General features: G+C 41.3%; 1 protein-coding gene across 1 annotated transcript in view; it reads right to left on the reverse strand.

Moving 5' to 3' along the window:
- ldlrad3 (low density lipoprotein receptor class A domain containing 3) overlaps positions 1-19,046 on the reverse strand; it is a 64,961-nt gene extending 45,915 nt beyond the window's left edge. Inside the window, exon 1 of the mRNA XM_026366559.1 lies at positions 18,633-19,046. Coding sequence (XP_026222344.1) covers positions 18,633-18,684 — 52 coding nt within the window. The 5' untranslated portion in view covers positions 18,685-19,046. The remainder of the gene's footprint in view (positions 1-18,632) is intronic.
- Between the last annotated feature and the right edge of the window lie 313 nt (positions 19,047-19,359).

Here is a 19,359-nt window from a genome sequence, read left to right on the forward strand (position 1 = left end):
AAAATTGACCTTGACAAAATGTCACAAGCAAGGCAGCAAAATTGAATCATCCCACATGTAAATAAATCATACTATTCCATATTATGGGTTTGGAATTGCAAGGATCCAGTAATACTGTACGTACCCACAATCTCTTAAAAGGATGGTTAATTATTTAATAGCTTTGACCACTGTTGCCCATTTGAATGAGGAAAACTCAAGTCAATGCATAAATGGCAACCATCCAAATTTCTGTCCAAGATTTCCATGGGTACACTTCATACATAATGATTCTGTAAATGGCAGCCTGGAGACTTCAGCACACCCTAAGCAATTCTCTAAATATGCAAAGACGCGCAGAGCAAAAGCAGCCTACGGTCCAGCCACCCACATCTGCCACAGTCTCCAAGGTTTTATGAATATTTTCCCACAAAATGTCAGCATGCTACCCCAACATTGGACAACTGATGTGGTTATAAAATCTATAATATTCTCAATAGGGGCCACTGGAAATCTTAAACCATATAGCTGGGCTCTCCTGTAAGAACATTTTGGGTGTGTCTGACCTTGAGGTACATTTTGCTATTGGAGACAGAACAGTGAATGCTCGGGCAAGAGGGACCACAAAAGATGCAATGAGGAGTTAACACATAGAACAATGTTTTAAGTCTGACAACTCACTAAGCAAATGTGAACTAAAGATGAGCAGATGAAGGGTGCAGATGGAGGGGAGAAGCCCTTCACCATATAGCTGGACATGAGTTACATGGAACAATGATGGAAGAAAAAGTTAAAGGGGTGATAAAAAGGTGGACAGTGCCTTCGGATTCCTCGTGATAGCCATCCTACGCAGGTTTAATTCCCTGTCTTCTGCACGAGAAAGGTCAGTGATATAAATCTTGATCTAAGATGACTTTTGCCTTGGCTCTTACTGCTTTAAGCCCGTCTCCGTCAGCAGGCGATATCTGACCTGCACTGACTAACACTGAGTAAAAGATTGAGCCTCAGATTGAAACAGCACCAGAACAGTGTCTGGGTTGACTACTAGACTAGACGAGAAGTGAAAATATTATTAAGCTGATGGAGGGGTATCAAAACAAAATGACGATGAAGGAGAGTCACTGAGCTCTCAGAAGAAGAACTGATTCCGTCCTTAGAAATAATCTCACATTTTCATCAACCACCATTCATCCCAGGTTTTTTGTTCTCAACATTACACCACACTGGGCAAAAACAGTCTCAAGTGAATAATGTGCCATTCTCTTTGAAGCTGAAAAAGACAAATTCTAGTTACATTACATTTGGATGTCAATACTAATATGGGAGCTCATATTTGCTGAAGTGACAGGATAAGAGATGAGTGAATCAATACAGCTTAATTCTGAATAAAATATATTTTTCAGGTTTAAGGATAGACTCTTATTTTCAATTACACATAATACTTGAAGGCTATACAAGCAAGCTCTTAAGCGGTGGAGGTGATTTGGCTATCTCTTTTGTTGTGGGTCTGTGGGCAAGAGACAGCAAAAGCTTCCCCGAAAGAAGGAAATGATTCCCCATCCTGCTCCTCTGGCTCAGTGAAGCGTCCAGGATAAATAAGCACAAGTGTAAAGAAGCTGGTCTGCATCAATTAAAGACACCCCACAGGCAGACGGACATGCAGGCAGGGCAGCGTAAGCACAGAGCAAAGGAGCAGGCAAGGCCATTATGGGGAAATATAGAGGAAAAGGGCATTCATGCATGGAGACAGTCAGCAAACCCAAAGGAATATAAAACCAGCTGCAATTACGCCAGTGCCCCTAAAGACACAACAGAAACTATTTTCTGGAAATGTGTGCATTTGGAGGGAGGCTTCATCTTCATCATCATAGTTACTCTATGGTGTCAGCTGTGCACAGCGATGGTCAAATGAGCAACTGAGCAAGACCAGTAGTTAATTTTAAGATCAACTGTAAGAATACAGCTTGAATAAAGTCAAAGGTAAAGTCAGATTACCATTATTGCAAAAAGAAAAAGCAAAAGAAAGCAAGGGTATGCTGTGCACACTCATATCAATCTGAAATTAAATCTTCATCCTGAAATCAACACACTCTAAAGAGCTGAAGATGAAAAACAAACAAGAAAAAATCAAATCAAAAAGCAAAAGCTCATTATGAATGCAATTAGAATTTTATAAAAGTGAAAAAATCCATCAAGCAGATTGGACCTAAAAGCAAACACTTTCTTAACATTAACACATTTCAGGAAATGAACAAATGGTTGTAGATTGGCTAGTCTAAAAGATAAATGAAAATAAACATAGAGTGGTTCACATTAGTAAACTCACATCCCCATGAAAACACTGTTATTAGACACAAATAGCGGTGCCTCATACTGTTTTCCTAGTCACTAGAATAATTAGTGTATTGGTTTTCTAGTTAATTATTCTATTCCTATTGTGGGAGAGAGGCTGTCGGAGTTAGTTTTTATTACTTTTGTTACTTCTGCTCTTTGTTACTTACTATTTCCATTCTATCTATAAACCTCCTACCATCTGTTTCGCTATCCTGGAAAAAAAAATCCTTATAAAAATGCAAAGTAAAGAGTATCATGAAGGAAAATGGTTATAAAAATACAACAGATAAAGAAAATGGAATTGAGAAATAAAAAGCAGGATACAGAGAGCAGGTAAATGAAAAACTTGTATTTCTGTCTATAAAGTATGGAAGGACTACAGGGAAGGAAGTGGACAAACTGCCTGTGTGGGGGACTTAAAGGGATTCACATTATATATGGATGGAGGGTCTTTATTACTGAGCAGGGGCAATTTGACATTAAATCTGAACAGTACCTGTTTCCAGTTTTATGCTATATCATATATAATAACCCAACTGCAGACTAACACATAGGTACAGTAACTATTTACAATAAGGCCTCTATAATATTTGACATAGTTCATCTACCAGGTTTAACAATAACTACTCCCATATGTTCCAATTTTTTATTTGTACACAGTGTTGAATTCCCAAATTCAGCGTGCTGTGTATGTTGACGTTTCAGCGTGACTGCTATTCTTGAAATGTAGGCCATATCTTTTACTGTAGCTTTCAATGTGCAGCACATTTCCAAAATAAGACTCACACGGGAAACACAGCCATGGTTTGATGTGTTTCAGTCTTCCTGTGACAGCCTCTGCTGTTCCCAGAGTAGACGTGGATGTGGATAGAGATGTGGATATGAGAGGCCAGGACAGCGAACATCTTCCCTGCTCTGTATTCTTCTGATACGCTTCTGACATCTACATCACAGAAACCAAGCCCTAAACATATTCTCATCTTTAAAAGTCAGTTCAATTCCAGCGCATTAGCATTTACATTTTTTTAGCTGTCTTAGTGACAAAAAAACACTAGTGACCTCATCAATCAATGAGACCCAGTCAACTTTGGTACATTATATAAATAAAATGCTTTATATTAAGTGAGCATGGTTTGTTATGTAGCCCCTATACAGCATTTTGATGCAGCTCTAAGGCAGCATGTTTGTATTTTGTTGTTGTTGTTGTCATCTAAAGCTGCAGGCTTTTTAGGGGATTGGTACAGTAATAGAGGTATCGATCTATCATCAGGTCATCATCACTTCTTGTGTTTACAGCGGAAGTAAAGTAGATTGTGAAGTCAATGTGTGATGCACTTTTCCACTGATGGGGATCCATATTTTATATACTTTTTAGTATACAGGTTATAAGTGACAACAGATACCACCAGTAAACATCTAAAATGTCCCCACTAAAGAGAAAGAGACACATTTAGTGACAATGTACAAAGATAAACCAAAGAATTATAAAGTCAAACACATTCTCATAACATATAATTAATAATTTGCATCCAGTGTCAAATATGTTTTTTTTTTGTAAGGCCTTTATCACTGGGGGATCGCTTTTATCCAAAGCGACTAAAACTTAAAGCAACATGTAACATCTTATAGCAACAAGTGCTATAAGAAGAAATGTATTTCATGAGATACAAGAGTGTTTTTCTAAGTTGCAGAAAAGTTCTCTGTTTTCAGCAGATATTTGAAAATTGGGAGTGAGGCTGCTGAGCATGCAGAGTTGGTAGCTCCCACCTTCATGGACCCACAAGAGCCTAGCATGGGATCTTTTGAGATGAGGTGAGGGGACCACCTGATGCCCTTTGTTAGAAGAGCGCATTGGGCGATAGGGATTGTAGACCTGGATGAAGAAGGTCAGGTAGGCTGGTGCTTTTGAGTTGTAGGCCGATCAAAAATGAGACATGCTGCTGCATTTTGGATGGAGTTAGATAGTGCATGCTGCTAACCCCATCAGTAAGACACTGCGGTAGTCAAGCTGAGTCCCATATTTGGTATGGTAGGGTTCTGATCTTCCTGTTGCTGAAAAAGGCAAATCAGCATGTGGTTGGTAAAGCTCAGCTGGTCATCAATCAGCTATGATGCAAAATATAATCAACTTAATAGGCAACGTACAGCTACTCAGTATAGAGAAAGATAAACTTTGATAGGCTTACTGAATGCAACATTATTATAAAATTGTCTTATTTCTTTTCTCAGTTTGGAATTTCGTGTGCCATGCAATCCTCGTCATCGCTAAGCCCGCTGGAGATGGCTACAGACAGCACGGCACATGGTAGTGCAGCTGCTTTTTTATACATTCCAATGCATTAAAAAATGTAATTGTACAGTCCTCTATCGCTGGCGGCACACTGAGCAGGAAAGCTAAACAAAAGCAGCCCGGTAGATGCTGAAAAAGTCTAAATAATGCTTTAGAATCCTCCTCTGTCATTAAAGTCAGCGGCGTAGCAATATTTAGCTTTCTCCCATTTCACATAGCACTCTGAATATTCCTATTACAAAACAGCACCACCCACATTTCTCTGTACATTAAACTGCATGATCATTTAAGTGCACGCATGCAAACACCCTGAGGAAACTGACTGACTGAATTTAATACTAACCCACCACAGAGCACATCCAACAGACACGTAGAAACAGAAGTTGAACTTCTTTGAAATAAAAATGTGTGGATAAAGCGTCTGCTCATTACACATCAGACTGTATTCAGACCAACTGCGTACAGTGGTGGGTGTGACGCAGCACGCCACAAGCGCCTCGAGCATCTTTGGAGTTGCATATTCATAGATTTTCTGATGAGGATGAAGGAGTAAATGTGCTTTTAATCCTTTGCAGTTGCTTATAAAATATGTTAGGGACATATTATCTAATGCAGAGTATATTTACATGTGTTCAATGTATGTGTGAAGCCAGCACGTTTGCAAAGGTAACAGATACACAAACATGTCCTGGCCCAGAGCAAAACCTCTTGTTAAAAGCAGCTGACTGATGTTAGCTGACCTCACCACCCTCGTGGCTATCGCAAAAACCACCCAGTGTTAGAGAAACCAAGAAAGTCTTTTGCGCCGACCTCACAGGACTGCTTCTCAACAGGATCCACCACGGCAGTGGTCAGCTCTCACAGTGAGGCATCAGCTAATTCACTCATGTGCATATGGAGAGAAACAAACAATGGACTACAAGGTTGTCCTCTCTACATGTCAAAGGAGGATTAGTCACCACTCATGTTGCAGATCATGAGGCAATTGTTTGGCAGAAGGACTTTGCATTTGCTGTATAACTTAACTGGTAACACCAGCAGAGGTGATAAGGGCTCTGTTTTATTTAAGAGGCAGCAGAGAATATATATATACTTACGTCTTGTATAATCTCACATAATAATGACACCAAAATAGCACGTACTCAATAGCTAATAGTAAGGGAACTAAATATACCTAACTTTGATGAGGTTTTTCAAAATTAAATGTTGTTTTACTGTCCTAAAGTAGCGGTCACTGGTTTATTTTTGACATGCCAACATCACACAATTATGTACTAGTGCACATTATATACATGCAAATCTGGTTTTCTGCATGAGATCTGCTCTCTTTGACTCGCATTCAACACAGGGTTGTTTTCTGTCAACACGCCAGGATAACTGGACGTTTTCTATAGCTTATGGCATTATCACAGGCATTGAGGGATAACCATGATTTCAGAGAGCATTACTCAGGAAACAAACAACCTCTATTTTCTCAAGACCTCCTCAGAACTAATCCGAGCACACATAGACTCACACACAAAATTAAGCAGGCTGCACCACATGGGTTTTTGCCTGAAAAGCTAGTTCGCTGACAGTGCTGCATGAAGCTGTCTGGGGTTGGCAATGTCTCAGAAGTCTTCTGTTGTCTGCATAGCATTGCAAACAAAATGTGTTCTAGAGAAATATAAAGAATATGATCTATAGTGTGACAGAGTGGCTGTGTTTCCTTCTTGCTTTTGCTGCCATTTCATGTTTGCCTACAGCTATGCAGACAGCGCTCAGTTCTTTACATCCCCGGTGAGACACTGGCTTGTTGCCCTACCAACAGTAAAGGCTCTCCAGCATTGGTGAGTTGCATTAGAAACATCCTTGATAATGACAAAGTGAGTTAAAAGACAACAATTTATTTCTGGTTTCTGCACAAATTTGAAGGTTTGTTCACTAACGTGTGGCCACACAGCAACCAGCAAATATCTAAAGGACGGGCACTGACAAACCCTCTTAAAAGCCTCAGCCTGGTTAAAGAGGCTGCATTATTGATAGTGCATCTGCGGGATGGAATAGCACCAGTGTTAGTAGAGAGAGCAAGAGAAACAGAGATAAAGATTACACCAGCTTGAACAGAATAATGTCACATGCAGAGAGTAAAAGGTTGGTGGAGAAACTGAATAAACATTTCTCTATGAGTGGCTGTATGTATGTATGTATGTATATTTGTAATTGATAACTTGCAGCTGTCTGTTCAATTATAATTCCCTGGTATTGATTTCCTGAAGTTATTTCTGTTCTCTAATGTATGGCTACATAAATGTTAATGGAAACATAAAGATTAGGATACTTTACAAACTAAACACTAACTCACTAACACTCACATATACAGCTCTCAGGCAACATGAGCACAATGCTGATTGTCTAATTAGCCTCTGCCACATTATTATGTATTCATTTAGCACCCTCTCCTTTATCAAATAAGCCTTGCAATGACTACCTTATACAGCCTTTAAATCTTTGGAAGAGTGGCTGGTCAAATTAGTCCTGCTTGGTTAAACAAGGGCCCATTAATCACACACTGGTCTCTCATTAATGTGGCATCGCAGATTATACTGAGCCTATTGTTCCATAACACCGGTTGATTTTGGCTGTTTATGAGCCCATCTGTGGTTAAATTAAATCTAAGATCAGAATGTAAATGCATCGCAATACAAACTCAATATTGAGGACATAAAAACTAACAATGTAATGTTAAGACTCAGGAAAAACTACGTACTCAAACAATGTTGGTATAAGGCACAATGAGAAAAGCTGTTTTCCACCACCTGGTTTTGTGTTTCACAAAAGCAATTGTCCAGCTAATCCTCTAAGAGATGATGGTAGCATTTTCAACAGCATCCCAGCCTATTAACATCACCTTGGGGTTACCTTCACAGAGAGGAGGTGCTGATCGAGATAGCGGGGGAGGAAGGATGAGGAAGCACAGTAACTAAAATAGGATTTAGATGTTGGCATCGAGGGCAACTGCTTAAAATCAAACAAAAAACAACGGTGGCAGACTAAAACAGATATGAATGCACAAACAGATGTGCAAGTAAACCCAATGCCAGCCAGACAAACATCATCCTATATGCTTGTATTCCTCATCAGTCATCAAGAAGGAAGCTTCTCCTGTCAGACAAACACATACTGGGTATCCTATTCATTCTGATTCACCAAGTTGGCCCATCAGCAGCACCAAACAAAATGTCAACACTCCCCTGTGTCTCCTTCATCACGCGTGCGACTGTCGCAGAACACACCGCCAGTCGATACACACACCTTTCATTCACCGCTATGTTGTGAGACCCCTTGCTGAGCCAGTTGGCATTTCGACAGTGCCAGCCAGACAGTGGGAAATAATGCCAGGGCTGACCTTATGTTACACATAACATTTCACAGTCACACAGCCTGAGAGCTTTGAACATGACAGAAGGAAACTCCTAATCAATTTCTTCCAAATAACGATGTTTAGAGTAGGGTAAACAAAATGTATAAAACACAAGCTTTGCAGATGCTAAATGAGCCACAAAATGATATGTAGACTCAAATGGCAGGTATAGGAGTTGAGAGTATATTTAATTTCATAAAAACAATGCATAGGAAATGGAAATTAAACTATTAATTCTCCTTCACACACACACACACACGGGCTTATTATGCTCTGTAGAGAAGATGTACTGTATCAGTGGGTGTGATGAGAGGAGTGAGAAGGAGGAGGAAGAGAAATTGCACCCTTTTACTTAAAAAGTGCCTGGGGAGAGAGAGCGAGAGAGAGAGAGAGAGAGAGAGAGAGACAGATAAAGTGATGGTAGCGGGGAGCGCTGCAACAAAAAAGGCACAGACTGCCTTTGTCTGTCTTCTAGTCTGTGTATTAGCAAGTAATGAGCTCCTAATTGTGTAGCCAGGGCATGGAGTTACTGCAGGGGTTGAAAAAGCAGTGGGAATAAACTATATCTGCAAAAAACACTGGGGCTGGGAGAGAGATGGAGGAACAGAAAGCGAGGGCACGAGGTGAATAAGAGAAGAAATAAAGGGATGTGAGGTGGAGACACTACAATAAGAAGAAGGGCGAAAGAGTGAATGATGGGGGCGACACAATGGAAATGTTTATTTCAATAGAATGTAGATGAAGAAGACGACGAGTACCAGTGGCCCTTACCTGTGCTTTCTGTCTCCTCCTCTACATCTGTCAACTCTCTCTCCATCTCTCTGTATAATATGATATCTACTCAACTGAATGCTAATGAGGCGAAATGCTAATAAGTCAGATGGATGGCCTTAGTTTAAAAGGTAGCGGGTGTATGAATAGTTCTCACCGTGGCGTCTGATGTTGTAGCTAAAGGTCATTCCAATAGGATTTCCATTTATGAGCTATCTGTAAAAGGCCAAGTTAGACGCAGAAGCAACGTGACAGGAAAAGACATGAACAGTGACGAGGAAGGTCATGAGAGCACTAGTGGACCAAGTTTTTCCAACTGCTCCGGTGATTACAGTCGGAGGTCACGCCGCAGGGACGTCTAACGCTCTCTGTAAAGTCATCTCTGTAACGCTTTTACCTTGATTTGTGTGACAGAAAGTGGGCGAAGTTAATTGTGTGTGTTTTTACTGCGCTTTTGCGTCCTTGTTTGTATGTACTCTAGCAGGTGTGGGCGCAGCATTTGTTCATCTATCTTCACATGATCACAACGCTGATATCCCCCATTACTGTCTCCCGGTTGCCGCTTAATTCCTCTAACCCTTGCTGGTAAGCCTGCCCATCTGGCTTCACTTCCTTCCAGAGAACTTGGCTACATTACTCAGACCCTGTTCTGTTATACTTACTCACATACTGAGTCTGAAACCTCTTTGTTGTCATGGTAATGGCCAAAATGTACTCTCAGGCTGCAATGAGATGTTGATGTTATAAAAAAACAACCACTTCCTTTCTCACTGAGGAACATGCCAGTGCTGTTGATGCTGTATAACACGTACACACAAACCTTCAATGCCTTGAAACGTCCTCCCGTGTCCGTATCTGCCTCTACTGTGACATTATTCCACTTATTCCATTTCTCAGCCACTGTTTCTGATGCGCTTTGGTTCATTTTAAAGCAAGAGAAAATGCAAAATGCAGCACCTCAGTAGCTCGTTGACCAGATGACGGAACATGCGTCAGTCTGAACTAACAATTAGTGCTATTCACCTCAATTCCCCTCACTGCTGCTACACCAGTACCGTCTGTGGTGATGGAATGAGGGGTACGGGTTGTGGGTGGAAGGGGAGGTGACTGGTGTTACAGAGACTTACTACTCAAAGTGCACAGCGTGGCACCAGTAAAGACACCAAACCAAATGAAAACAAATGATCTGCTCACACGCCTTGAGCTTGCTTTTAGAAGTTGTTTTTTTTTTTGTCTGGTTTATTTGCTTTCATGTGAGTTTGTGGTGAGTTAATTGGATTTGGTGCAAGTCGCCCACTGGTACTGACAACCTCCAGGGGTTGTCAGCTACAAGTCGCATTGGATCATGGTCTCATGTTGTTAGTTAAATTTAACTTGCAGTTTTTCATGTCATGTACAGTAGGTCTGTCCTCGGATGAATGTGCCTGAACACTGTAATGTGAACACGTGTCTGTGCACAGTTTTGTGTAGGCTATCAACATTTATGTGTGTTTACATTGGCCATAAAGTTCTGAGTGTCTACGTGTGTGCATGCAAGTGCAGTGAACAGTGTGTGACTGGCTGCAGAGGTCAGTCAAGGAGGAATCTATCATAATCCATCATAATCAGCTGCTGTGCCGTTCCTTCAGGACAGATGAGCTTCTGACCCATAGCGGACACGGTGCAGATGAGAATCACATGAGGGTGAAATATGATATTTACCAGCATGGTTGGTTTCTGTATAAGACATTTTCAACTCTATCTGAGGCAAGAGAAGACAATGCAGGTCAAAGCATCTTCAGAACCATGTGGTTATTGAGGAGCGTTACACACTCTGAGGCACATTTTGAAATGTCACTTGAGAAATTAGGCTAAATCACAAATCAATAAAATATACATAGACGTAAACATAAACAATACAAACTACTCTTGCTCAGTCTTACAGTGCACTGTCAGGGCCTCAAAAGTCTTGGAATGCCATTTCACAAGTCTCTGAGTACACAAACTCTTGGGAGTACATTAATACAAAGCTCCATCAAAGTCTTTGGAAATCCTAGAAATCCTTTGTCAAGTATCTGGAGTCATTAGGCGCAGAATGGCCAGGCTGACATATCGTCCTGGGCAAATAAGAAATTAGTCAAATCTCAAGCCTGCAGCTTCTCATTAGATCACGCTGCACAGACTCAATTACCATCTCTGACATGCTAGACCCTGGCAAGACTAATAGTTCTTGCCCATTAATGACCTAAGTCAGACGTGAACTTCCTCCCCTCTCCCACCTCTCCACAACAAACAACTCTGCACGTTCATTTGCCGTTACTGTTTTGCACATCAAAATAGAAGAGGGTAAAAATGGATTCCTGCTTGTCATTCCCAAGGTGCAGGAACCCCCTTTTCGCCTTTGGTATTCACTGATCAATTGAGAAGAATTCATTTTGTGGCCTAGTGCTGAGGGGCCGCTGCCAAGCCATGGTTGACAGGGAAGCAGCATTAAGGCAATTAACATGGGCTTTGCCTTTGATTTTGGCTGGCAAGACTGCCTCTGTAAACAGCAGGCGGGATCGGGTGATTAGTTCCTGTGAAGATGAGCGCCTCGCCTCTCTTGGTTTCTGTCCAAAAGAGGATTACCCTTTATACATACTGTGCATACACACTACACCTTATACATATACAAACACACAGATACAGTACAGACTCTAAGACGGGAGGAAGAACAAGTGCTGGTGAATAAAAGTGTGTTCACACTCGAAGAAAGAAACACAGAAGTAAGATGGGTTAAGTCGCGTTTGGAGTCATGTCTTCTCCACACATTAACTTCTGCACCCCTTCGCCTCTCCTCCTGCACACATACAGGGAAATTATTTTTGTCTGCCTTGACCCTTTTGACACCTTTAAATAACCATCCATTAAACACAGACTCTCAATTCTTGACATGAGATTCAGCTCCATTTAATGAGCAGGTTTTCAGGTATGTAATAATGGAAAATTCAATATCAATATCAGTGGGTCCTGAATTAAAGCCCTGTAATTAATTGTGACAAATAGGCAATTATTTTATGTTGGCCAAATTGTGATGGATCGTATTTGTTCATTTAAGCACTTGCCTTGAGGATTAGCATCAAATGCATCATAGCTTTTAGCCCCTGACTGAAATTTCACCTGAGGGGTTGGTAAATCAGACATGCCCATGTGAGTGAGCAGTAATGGCACTGTCAACTAAATGACAGTGTAATGCAAGGAGAAGTGCGGGTCACATTTCTCCCTTGTACTGTTTCCCATGGATAGGGGTGGATATCAGAGTAACTGAGGCTTTAGCCATCTTTTACTCTTTTTCCCATCACGCTCGGGCCAAACACCCTTGCTTTCAGAATTAGATTGCTGAAAAATCATACCTAATGGCATGCAAATATCTAATGGGTCATAAATATGGTATGTAATCTTTACACTTAAACCTGGAAAAGATTACTATCAGTAAGACATGCATATTATTCTCAACAGGGAAGGAAATTCAGTGCACCCTGAATTTCATTCAAATTTCACACTCTGCTGCACCTAACTGATGATTGCGAGTTTCACTTTCAGCGAATAGCTTGTTTCATGCACTGGTATTTCTTTCATGTGAGCCTTGAACTTAAGGATGTACCACTGGCCTATTAAACAATCTTAAAACGTTGAATTGTGTAACAGAACAAGAAAAAACTTTTACCAAACGGCTCTGTAATCCTAAGGATTAATCCTGCTGATAAATGCATCAGCAGTAACGTGCTTAAAAAAACGGATTTCACCTACAGTGTTGTTAAGGCAATTTGCATTTTTATCACACATGACATTGAATGCTTCCATAATCACACTTGGCAAAAAAAAAAAAAAGAGACAGGGCAAAAATGCCTGTGTGATTGCAATCAAAACTTGGGCCTAGTCAAAATAACCATTTTAGTAATGATTAGATGTTTGGAAAATTGCATCTAATTACCGCATCCAAAGTCCGTAGACTGAGTCGGGCAATTCACTGGAATGATGAAACCACCAGAGTTCTATCACAATTATAAAACAATTAAGCGCAAGGCTAAAGGTATGTCCACCGAACGTTTAGTGCAGCATAATCATCATCACGGCACAGGTGCATTCGGCACCTGATCAAACCTCTCAGAGCACACGCAGAAGGTTTGGGTAGAATTTAATATCCTGTGAAGCCAGAAAATACTGGGGACAGTTACCGAGCTGCAACACTTTTTTTTTTACACAGTCATCATCTTGCTCGTCTCCAAGATTACAAATGACTGGTTGTTGATGTTTGTGTTTGTTGAAAATGTCAACACCATTTTCAAGGTCATAGTAATCTCAGTCTCTCATGGGACAAATCAAAGTCATGTGAGGATCCGAATATACAAAACTGCACACACCAGGTGTATTTTTGCCTTGGCTGGCAAACAAACACAAAAGGATCAGCCACCCCGATTTTACCTGTTTCTCTTCGGGCTTTTGTTGACCTTTAAGGCGGTGTTGTTTGCTCTGACAAACGAATGCTGGAATTTCAGTCCAAAATAGCCTGTCAGTGTCCACACTTGCTGCCACAGTAGCTGTGAGACACAGCAAATGACTGCTGATCACGGAGGACGGCACGGGAGCCAGCTGTCAGCCTGCCAGGGTCCGCTCCCTGTCTGACAGCAGGCAAAGCAACACAGGGGACACATACAGCGGGACATTCTCCTCTCTGAGGGGTGCACCGCGGATGAAGATAAAAGTGGGGAAACCAAGGTGACTAGGCAGGACAAAAAAAAAAAAAAGCGCCAACGTGCTCTGTAAGCTCTAAACAAAATAATCTATAACTCTATAACTGTGTCCCAATGCAGGGCCCAGAGTCTGCATTTTAATAGGTGAACAACTTCAAGGTCAGCTATTTCAAAGGCTCACAACTTTGGACAGGACTCAACAATAAAGTGAGGACAGTCCAGACTGCTGCTGACAGCTCGGCTCCCAGCCTGATTAAATGGCTTGTGGACGGCGCTTTAATTTAAAATCTTCATCAATCCAACATCATCAGTTAGTGATTACAGTCTACATTGTGAGAGTCTTACCCCCCCTAAATTACCTTGATATTTGAGTACTGTATATCCAAAAGCTTAACCGTCCTCATGGTGCACAAATAAAAGTGTGGGAGCAATTAAGAAATATGTTCATCACAGACTTCTTTCATAGATCTTTGTTGCATCTTGTATCCAAGAGCCGCAGAGTTTCAACACAGTACGTCTGTTTAGTATTTCAATTATACAAAGTTTGTTGTCATATTTAATGAATATTAAAGAATGAATTAATATTAAAGAATGAAGAAATATGTCAGACTAGGCCCTAACCCTACCTTTAACCCAAACCTCACGGCTACCTGAACTGGGAAGAGCTACACATTGTATACAATGTACTGGGTACAGATCCATCCTAAACACAACATTTACCTATATTCACAATACAACAAAAATGTACTTGACTTGAATTTGAGAAGCAACTCTGTTCAGTAAGTAAGCAGATATATCCATGGTTCTATCTTGGCAACCAAGGACGAGCTGGAGCAGGGATTAGCAAAGCCTCCACAACACTGCATGCCAAATTAGTTAAGATCAATCCAAAATCAATACATAATAAGCTGGCTTTTAACTTTTTACAGTACATTGTAGTCCTCTTTGTTTCTCTTGATCCATGTATCCCAAGGTTCATGAAACATTTACCAACATGACTCATACAACAGAGAGGCTGAGAGAGAATGGACAGTGGACCTACATCACACACAGACAGAAACACAATATGACTCACACATACTGTACAAATTTGGTTCTACAATGCACAAAAAAAGGCTTCTATCTAGTAAAAAGCATAATGTGACTGATAAAACCGAATCCACACAGTATGTGCTTACAGTAGTTAAAGCTGGCATGGGATTTTTCTTAACACCTCTTTGAATCAAAGCCACTCCGGCCAGACTAAATCCCCGGTCTTCCAATGCTGTGTGCCATTAAAGCCAGAACCATATCAACCATGTCAGCCAGTGCACACACAAAGAACAACAAAAAAAAGAAAACACTGTCTTTTTCTCTTTCCTGTTCCAAAGACATGCAAAGATAAGCACAGAGCACAATGTTTAATCAGGCCAACTGGACAGTCACTGGGAAACCACAGTGCAGGAACACAAAGCACAATAAGCGGGAGACGACGTGATTCTGTTGCTCTGTTCAGTGGGAGAAATGACCCAAATAGTCTGCCTCTACTTATGAATGAAAATCTCCTAACACCTGGCCCGTGTGTGTGTGTGTGTGGCCTGGTAAAACAGAGCAGGTAATGGAGCGCACGCTTATGTTAACTGAGGAAATGTTTAAAGAGGCCATTTTATGCACAGTTTCTATTTTTTCTATTCTTGGGCTCTTTTAAAATAGTTTTGGACAATTTACAATTTACAAAAAGTAAGTGGAAGTATACAAACAAAATCCTTCGCTGTGCTGTTGCTCCCAGAGTATTTGGATTCTTCAGAGGACATTTGGAAAAACACTGAAGCTTGTGTACACCTAGTGGACCCTGGAAATTCAATTCCATTCATGCATATTTTATTTTATTATTTTTAGCACTGACTCTGTGTGGGGTGGGAGCTTCTGCCCAACGAATGCCTGCCGCTGTATCTTCATACGTCAATATTGCGATTATTGGTTTAAGAGGAATTGAGTAATTAAGTTATTAAGTCTAATTAAATGCAGAAATAGTGCAACAGAACATCTATCTTTATGTTGCTGTTTTATACATAGATGAGAATCTAAACCAACAGAAATGTCCTGTGAGAGGACAATACTGACTGTAATATCTATGCTCTGTTCTAACTTATATACAGATCTGGGTACCCATACAACATGCACACAATTACACATACACAGTTGAGTTGACAGTATTATTGCCCTGGTCAGACTGAAAGCTAATAAAAGGTTGAAGCACAATTTGTTTATTCACAGCTGACAACACATAAGCAATACTGAGGGAAACAAACTACAGTAATATTCCGGGAGAAAATTTCTAACATCAATCATGCGCACACGCTCCTTTGCTCTAACAACGGAACACACTGGGGTGGGGTTTGGCATCCCACACAAAATCTCTGTTCCACGCCTAATATAATGATATTTACACTTCACTCTGACTAACAATGACAAAAATAAATTAGTATGTGCATGCTTAACCAGTCACACACACACACACAGTGATGGATAGCTGCCAGACAGTATATGTCGGCACTACAACAAGACTTCAGTGTCTTCTCCATGGACACCTCTACATGTAGCCAGGAAGAACTGAGAATCAAACCACTGACTCTGAGGTTTGTAGTATAGACTAATTCATTTGCCTCTGCTTTACACTGAAGGCATTTGAGTGTAAGGTTAAAGATACATACAAGACAAATTGTTCAAATCACATTTTGTATCAGAGACCCCAAATTTTAAGTGAGCAAAAAATACTGGGGAATACAAACACACAATGGTTCTGTCATCAGCCGCTGTTGTTGTTTCCTTGGCTGACACTTTCTGTTTATGCGACTGCCAAAGGAAAAAAAGTTTTAAAGTGAATTATTAGTCAATAAAATGGAATATTTGGTTGCTGATCCCTCCAGCTTCAGCCTGTGACTCATTGACATCACCAAACAATCTGTTTCTTCTTTTGATATACTTTTCTGGGCATTTACTGAAGCCTCCATATGTTTGTTGTTTATTTTAAGGGGGGGGGTTCTCTGTCTTCAGCACCCTCCTTCAGATAAATGGATGTTAAAATGGGCTGGTGCTGGTGAATTGACCAGTCTGAAACTGTCCATTTTACCCTCTGATAAGTGTTTTGAACCATTCTCCTGCTGCATGATGAAGCTGCTCCCAATTAGTTGTGATGTATTTCTCTGCACAACAACAGAAAAACAGGTTCTGTCCACCTCTGAATTCATTGTGCTGCTACCGTCATGAGTTATGGAATCAATAAAAATTAGCGAGCCTGTTCCAGAAGCCGCCCTCCCAGCCTAAATCATGGCACTACTTCCCCAGTACTTTACAGATGAGCTTGCATGGCTTTTCTTTTTCCACACTGCAGCCTTTACATCACATTGCTAGAGATTATTCTTGGTCTCATCCATAAAACCTCCAGAATATTTGTGGCTCGTCTCTGCACTTTTCTGCATATTGCAACCTTGGGCTGTGATTCCTACTGCTGGTAAAGCATTTGCGACTTGTGGTATGGCCTCTGTGCTTCTCCTCATGAAGTCCTCCTTCAAATGCTGGTTTGTGATGACCCTGCTCAGTGGAGGTTGCTGGTGATGTCACTGACTGTTTGCTAGCAGCTGTTGCTTCTTCTCAGTTTTCACAATGGTTCTGTCATCAGCTGTTGCTGTTTTTTTTGTCTGTTTTTTTTTTTCTCTGACACATTCTGTTTGTGCTGCTCAGTGCACCAATGGTTTCTTTCTTTTCCAGAACGTATGCTTTTGATTGATGTTCCGCTCTTTACTCCGATTCGAAATGACTTTCTTTCCTCCCATGAACAGCTCTGTTTTCATGTTATCATTTTTTTACAACAAGTTGGTTTCAAAACCCAAGGCTAAAACCAAGAGTAGGCCTTACGAACTATTTATTGTAGAACAATCCATCTCACAGGAAACCACTGGGTAAAAAGAAAACACCAGTCAGTCACATGTTCCACTACTTTTCCTCACATGAAATTTGGGTGATCTGATACTAAAGGTGTTAAAGGTGTTATGTTCTATGTTGTTTAACATACTGAGAAGTAAATAAGTTGAAATTCTTCTCTCTCTATTTCAAATGCAACTTCTTAAACCGAATGGCTTCAGTGTACAGCCAAAATAAATGAACTAGCTTTGCTAATCCAATATGTTTCAAGGGGACTGTAGGTAATGATTTGTACATGCAAGCAAACAGAAAGCATACATCTTAAATCAGAACCATCGGGAGGACGACTCTGTTCACTCCCATTCACACTGGGAACAACCTTTTACAGCAATCACTGCTGAGGTTTTCAGAGGAACTGTCTCTTCTCCATACTTTTCCCACTGTATCTCAACTTATAATGTAGTTTAATGCTTCGTCCTAGCGAATCTCTGATTACCACACACATTTCAGACTACTCAGAGCAAGCTGCATTGACACGGACAGTTAGTTTTTCAGCACATTGTAATAACCAGTGGATAGATATCACTGGTTAGGATTGCAACTCAAAAATAAAGCTGCATCATTAAAAAAAAAAAAAAAAGAGGGAATCAGCTGGCTGTCCTGCAGAGTAAAGTCCAGTAGAAGTGTCCTGCACCAGGGCCCCCAGCTGTCATGGCGGAGCTGAGAACAGATTGACTTGTCAACACTGGCCTGTCAACAACCTTTGGGGCCAACAAGCCTGCAGGGCACATCAACCTCATCTCAGTGAAACATACAGTGGATGGGAGAGGGTGTCTGCAGCAAAATAAAAAAAAAAAAAAAACATATTCCTCACTGAGAAGTGAAGGGAACATGCACCCAGTGCAATGCATTACTGCATTAGTGTATTTGACATGCAGGGAAAAGGTCTGAAGCTGCAGCCCAGTCTGCTACAGCTCACCATCACCAAAAAACAACCCGTTCAGTGGATGGAAATGAAAGTTGCATAACTTTTTTTTTTTTTTTTTTTTTTTTTTTTTTTGCAAAAGTTCGTTTCATAAAGAAAACAGTCACACAAGGCAGCATGAAAAGACTCCTCTGCACCCCCACCCCACCCCCCTTACCCTCTTCCAACCCCCCCTCTCTGCGCTCCAGCGTGTCCGCGCCGCGACAACAACATTAGCGTTACTTTCCGTGCGCTTCCAAAAAAAAAAAAACTTACCAACAGTTCTTGAGCCGGACCCAGAACCTAGCAGAAGGTACCAGATCCACATCCTACGGTCTCGTTTGTCTCCCCCCCCCCAGGCCTGCCCTCGCTGTCCTGCCCCGCCGCGGGGCCAGAAAATGGGGGCAAAGAAGAAAAACTTGTCCGATGCGGCTTCTCCGTCTCCAGCCGGACTGTTCGGGACCAGATCAGGACTACGTTTGGCTGCAGAGATACAGGGGGGGTCCCGCTGGTAGAGAGTCCGGTTCTGGGAGGGAGGGGGGGGGGGTTAGGTTTACAAGCTGGAGCTCGAAGGGGCTTCGGGTGGCGGCAGGCTGGCGGGGGAGTCCGTGGCTCGCGTATTGGTGCTGAGAGAGGCGGAGTCGGAGGCAGAGAGCCGGAGAGCTCCAGTCGGCCAGTCCGGGACTGCGGCTCCCAGTCTGCCAACGGGACTAGCACTAGAAAAAGGAGGTGTCTGACTCCACAACTCATACTGAACTTAAAACTTAACTTTGACTTATACAGGAGGAGGGTAACAGCGTAATCACATTTCCTTTATATGAAAATATGGGATATCATGGAGGCTTGGGAGAGGATCTTCTAGATGTTAATTATCCCAACAGTGTTTAATGAGATTTGTAAAAAGAAAACAACAAACAACAACAAGTAACATTAACAACACATGGGGTTATTATTAATAATCTAATTGTTTTTTTTATAAAATGAGGCCAGGAGGTCAGTGTCA

Source organism: Anabas testudineus, chromosome 6 (assembly GCF_900324465.2).
Source record: "Anabas testudineus chromosome 6, fAnaTes1.2, whole genome shotgun sequence".
Taxonomy (NCBI): domain Eukaryota; kingdom Metazoa; phylum Chordata; class Actinopteri; order Anabantiformes; family Anabantidae; genus Anabas; species Anabas testudineus.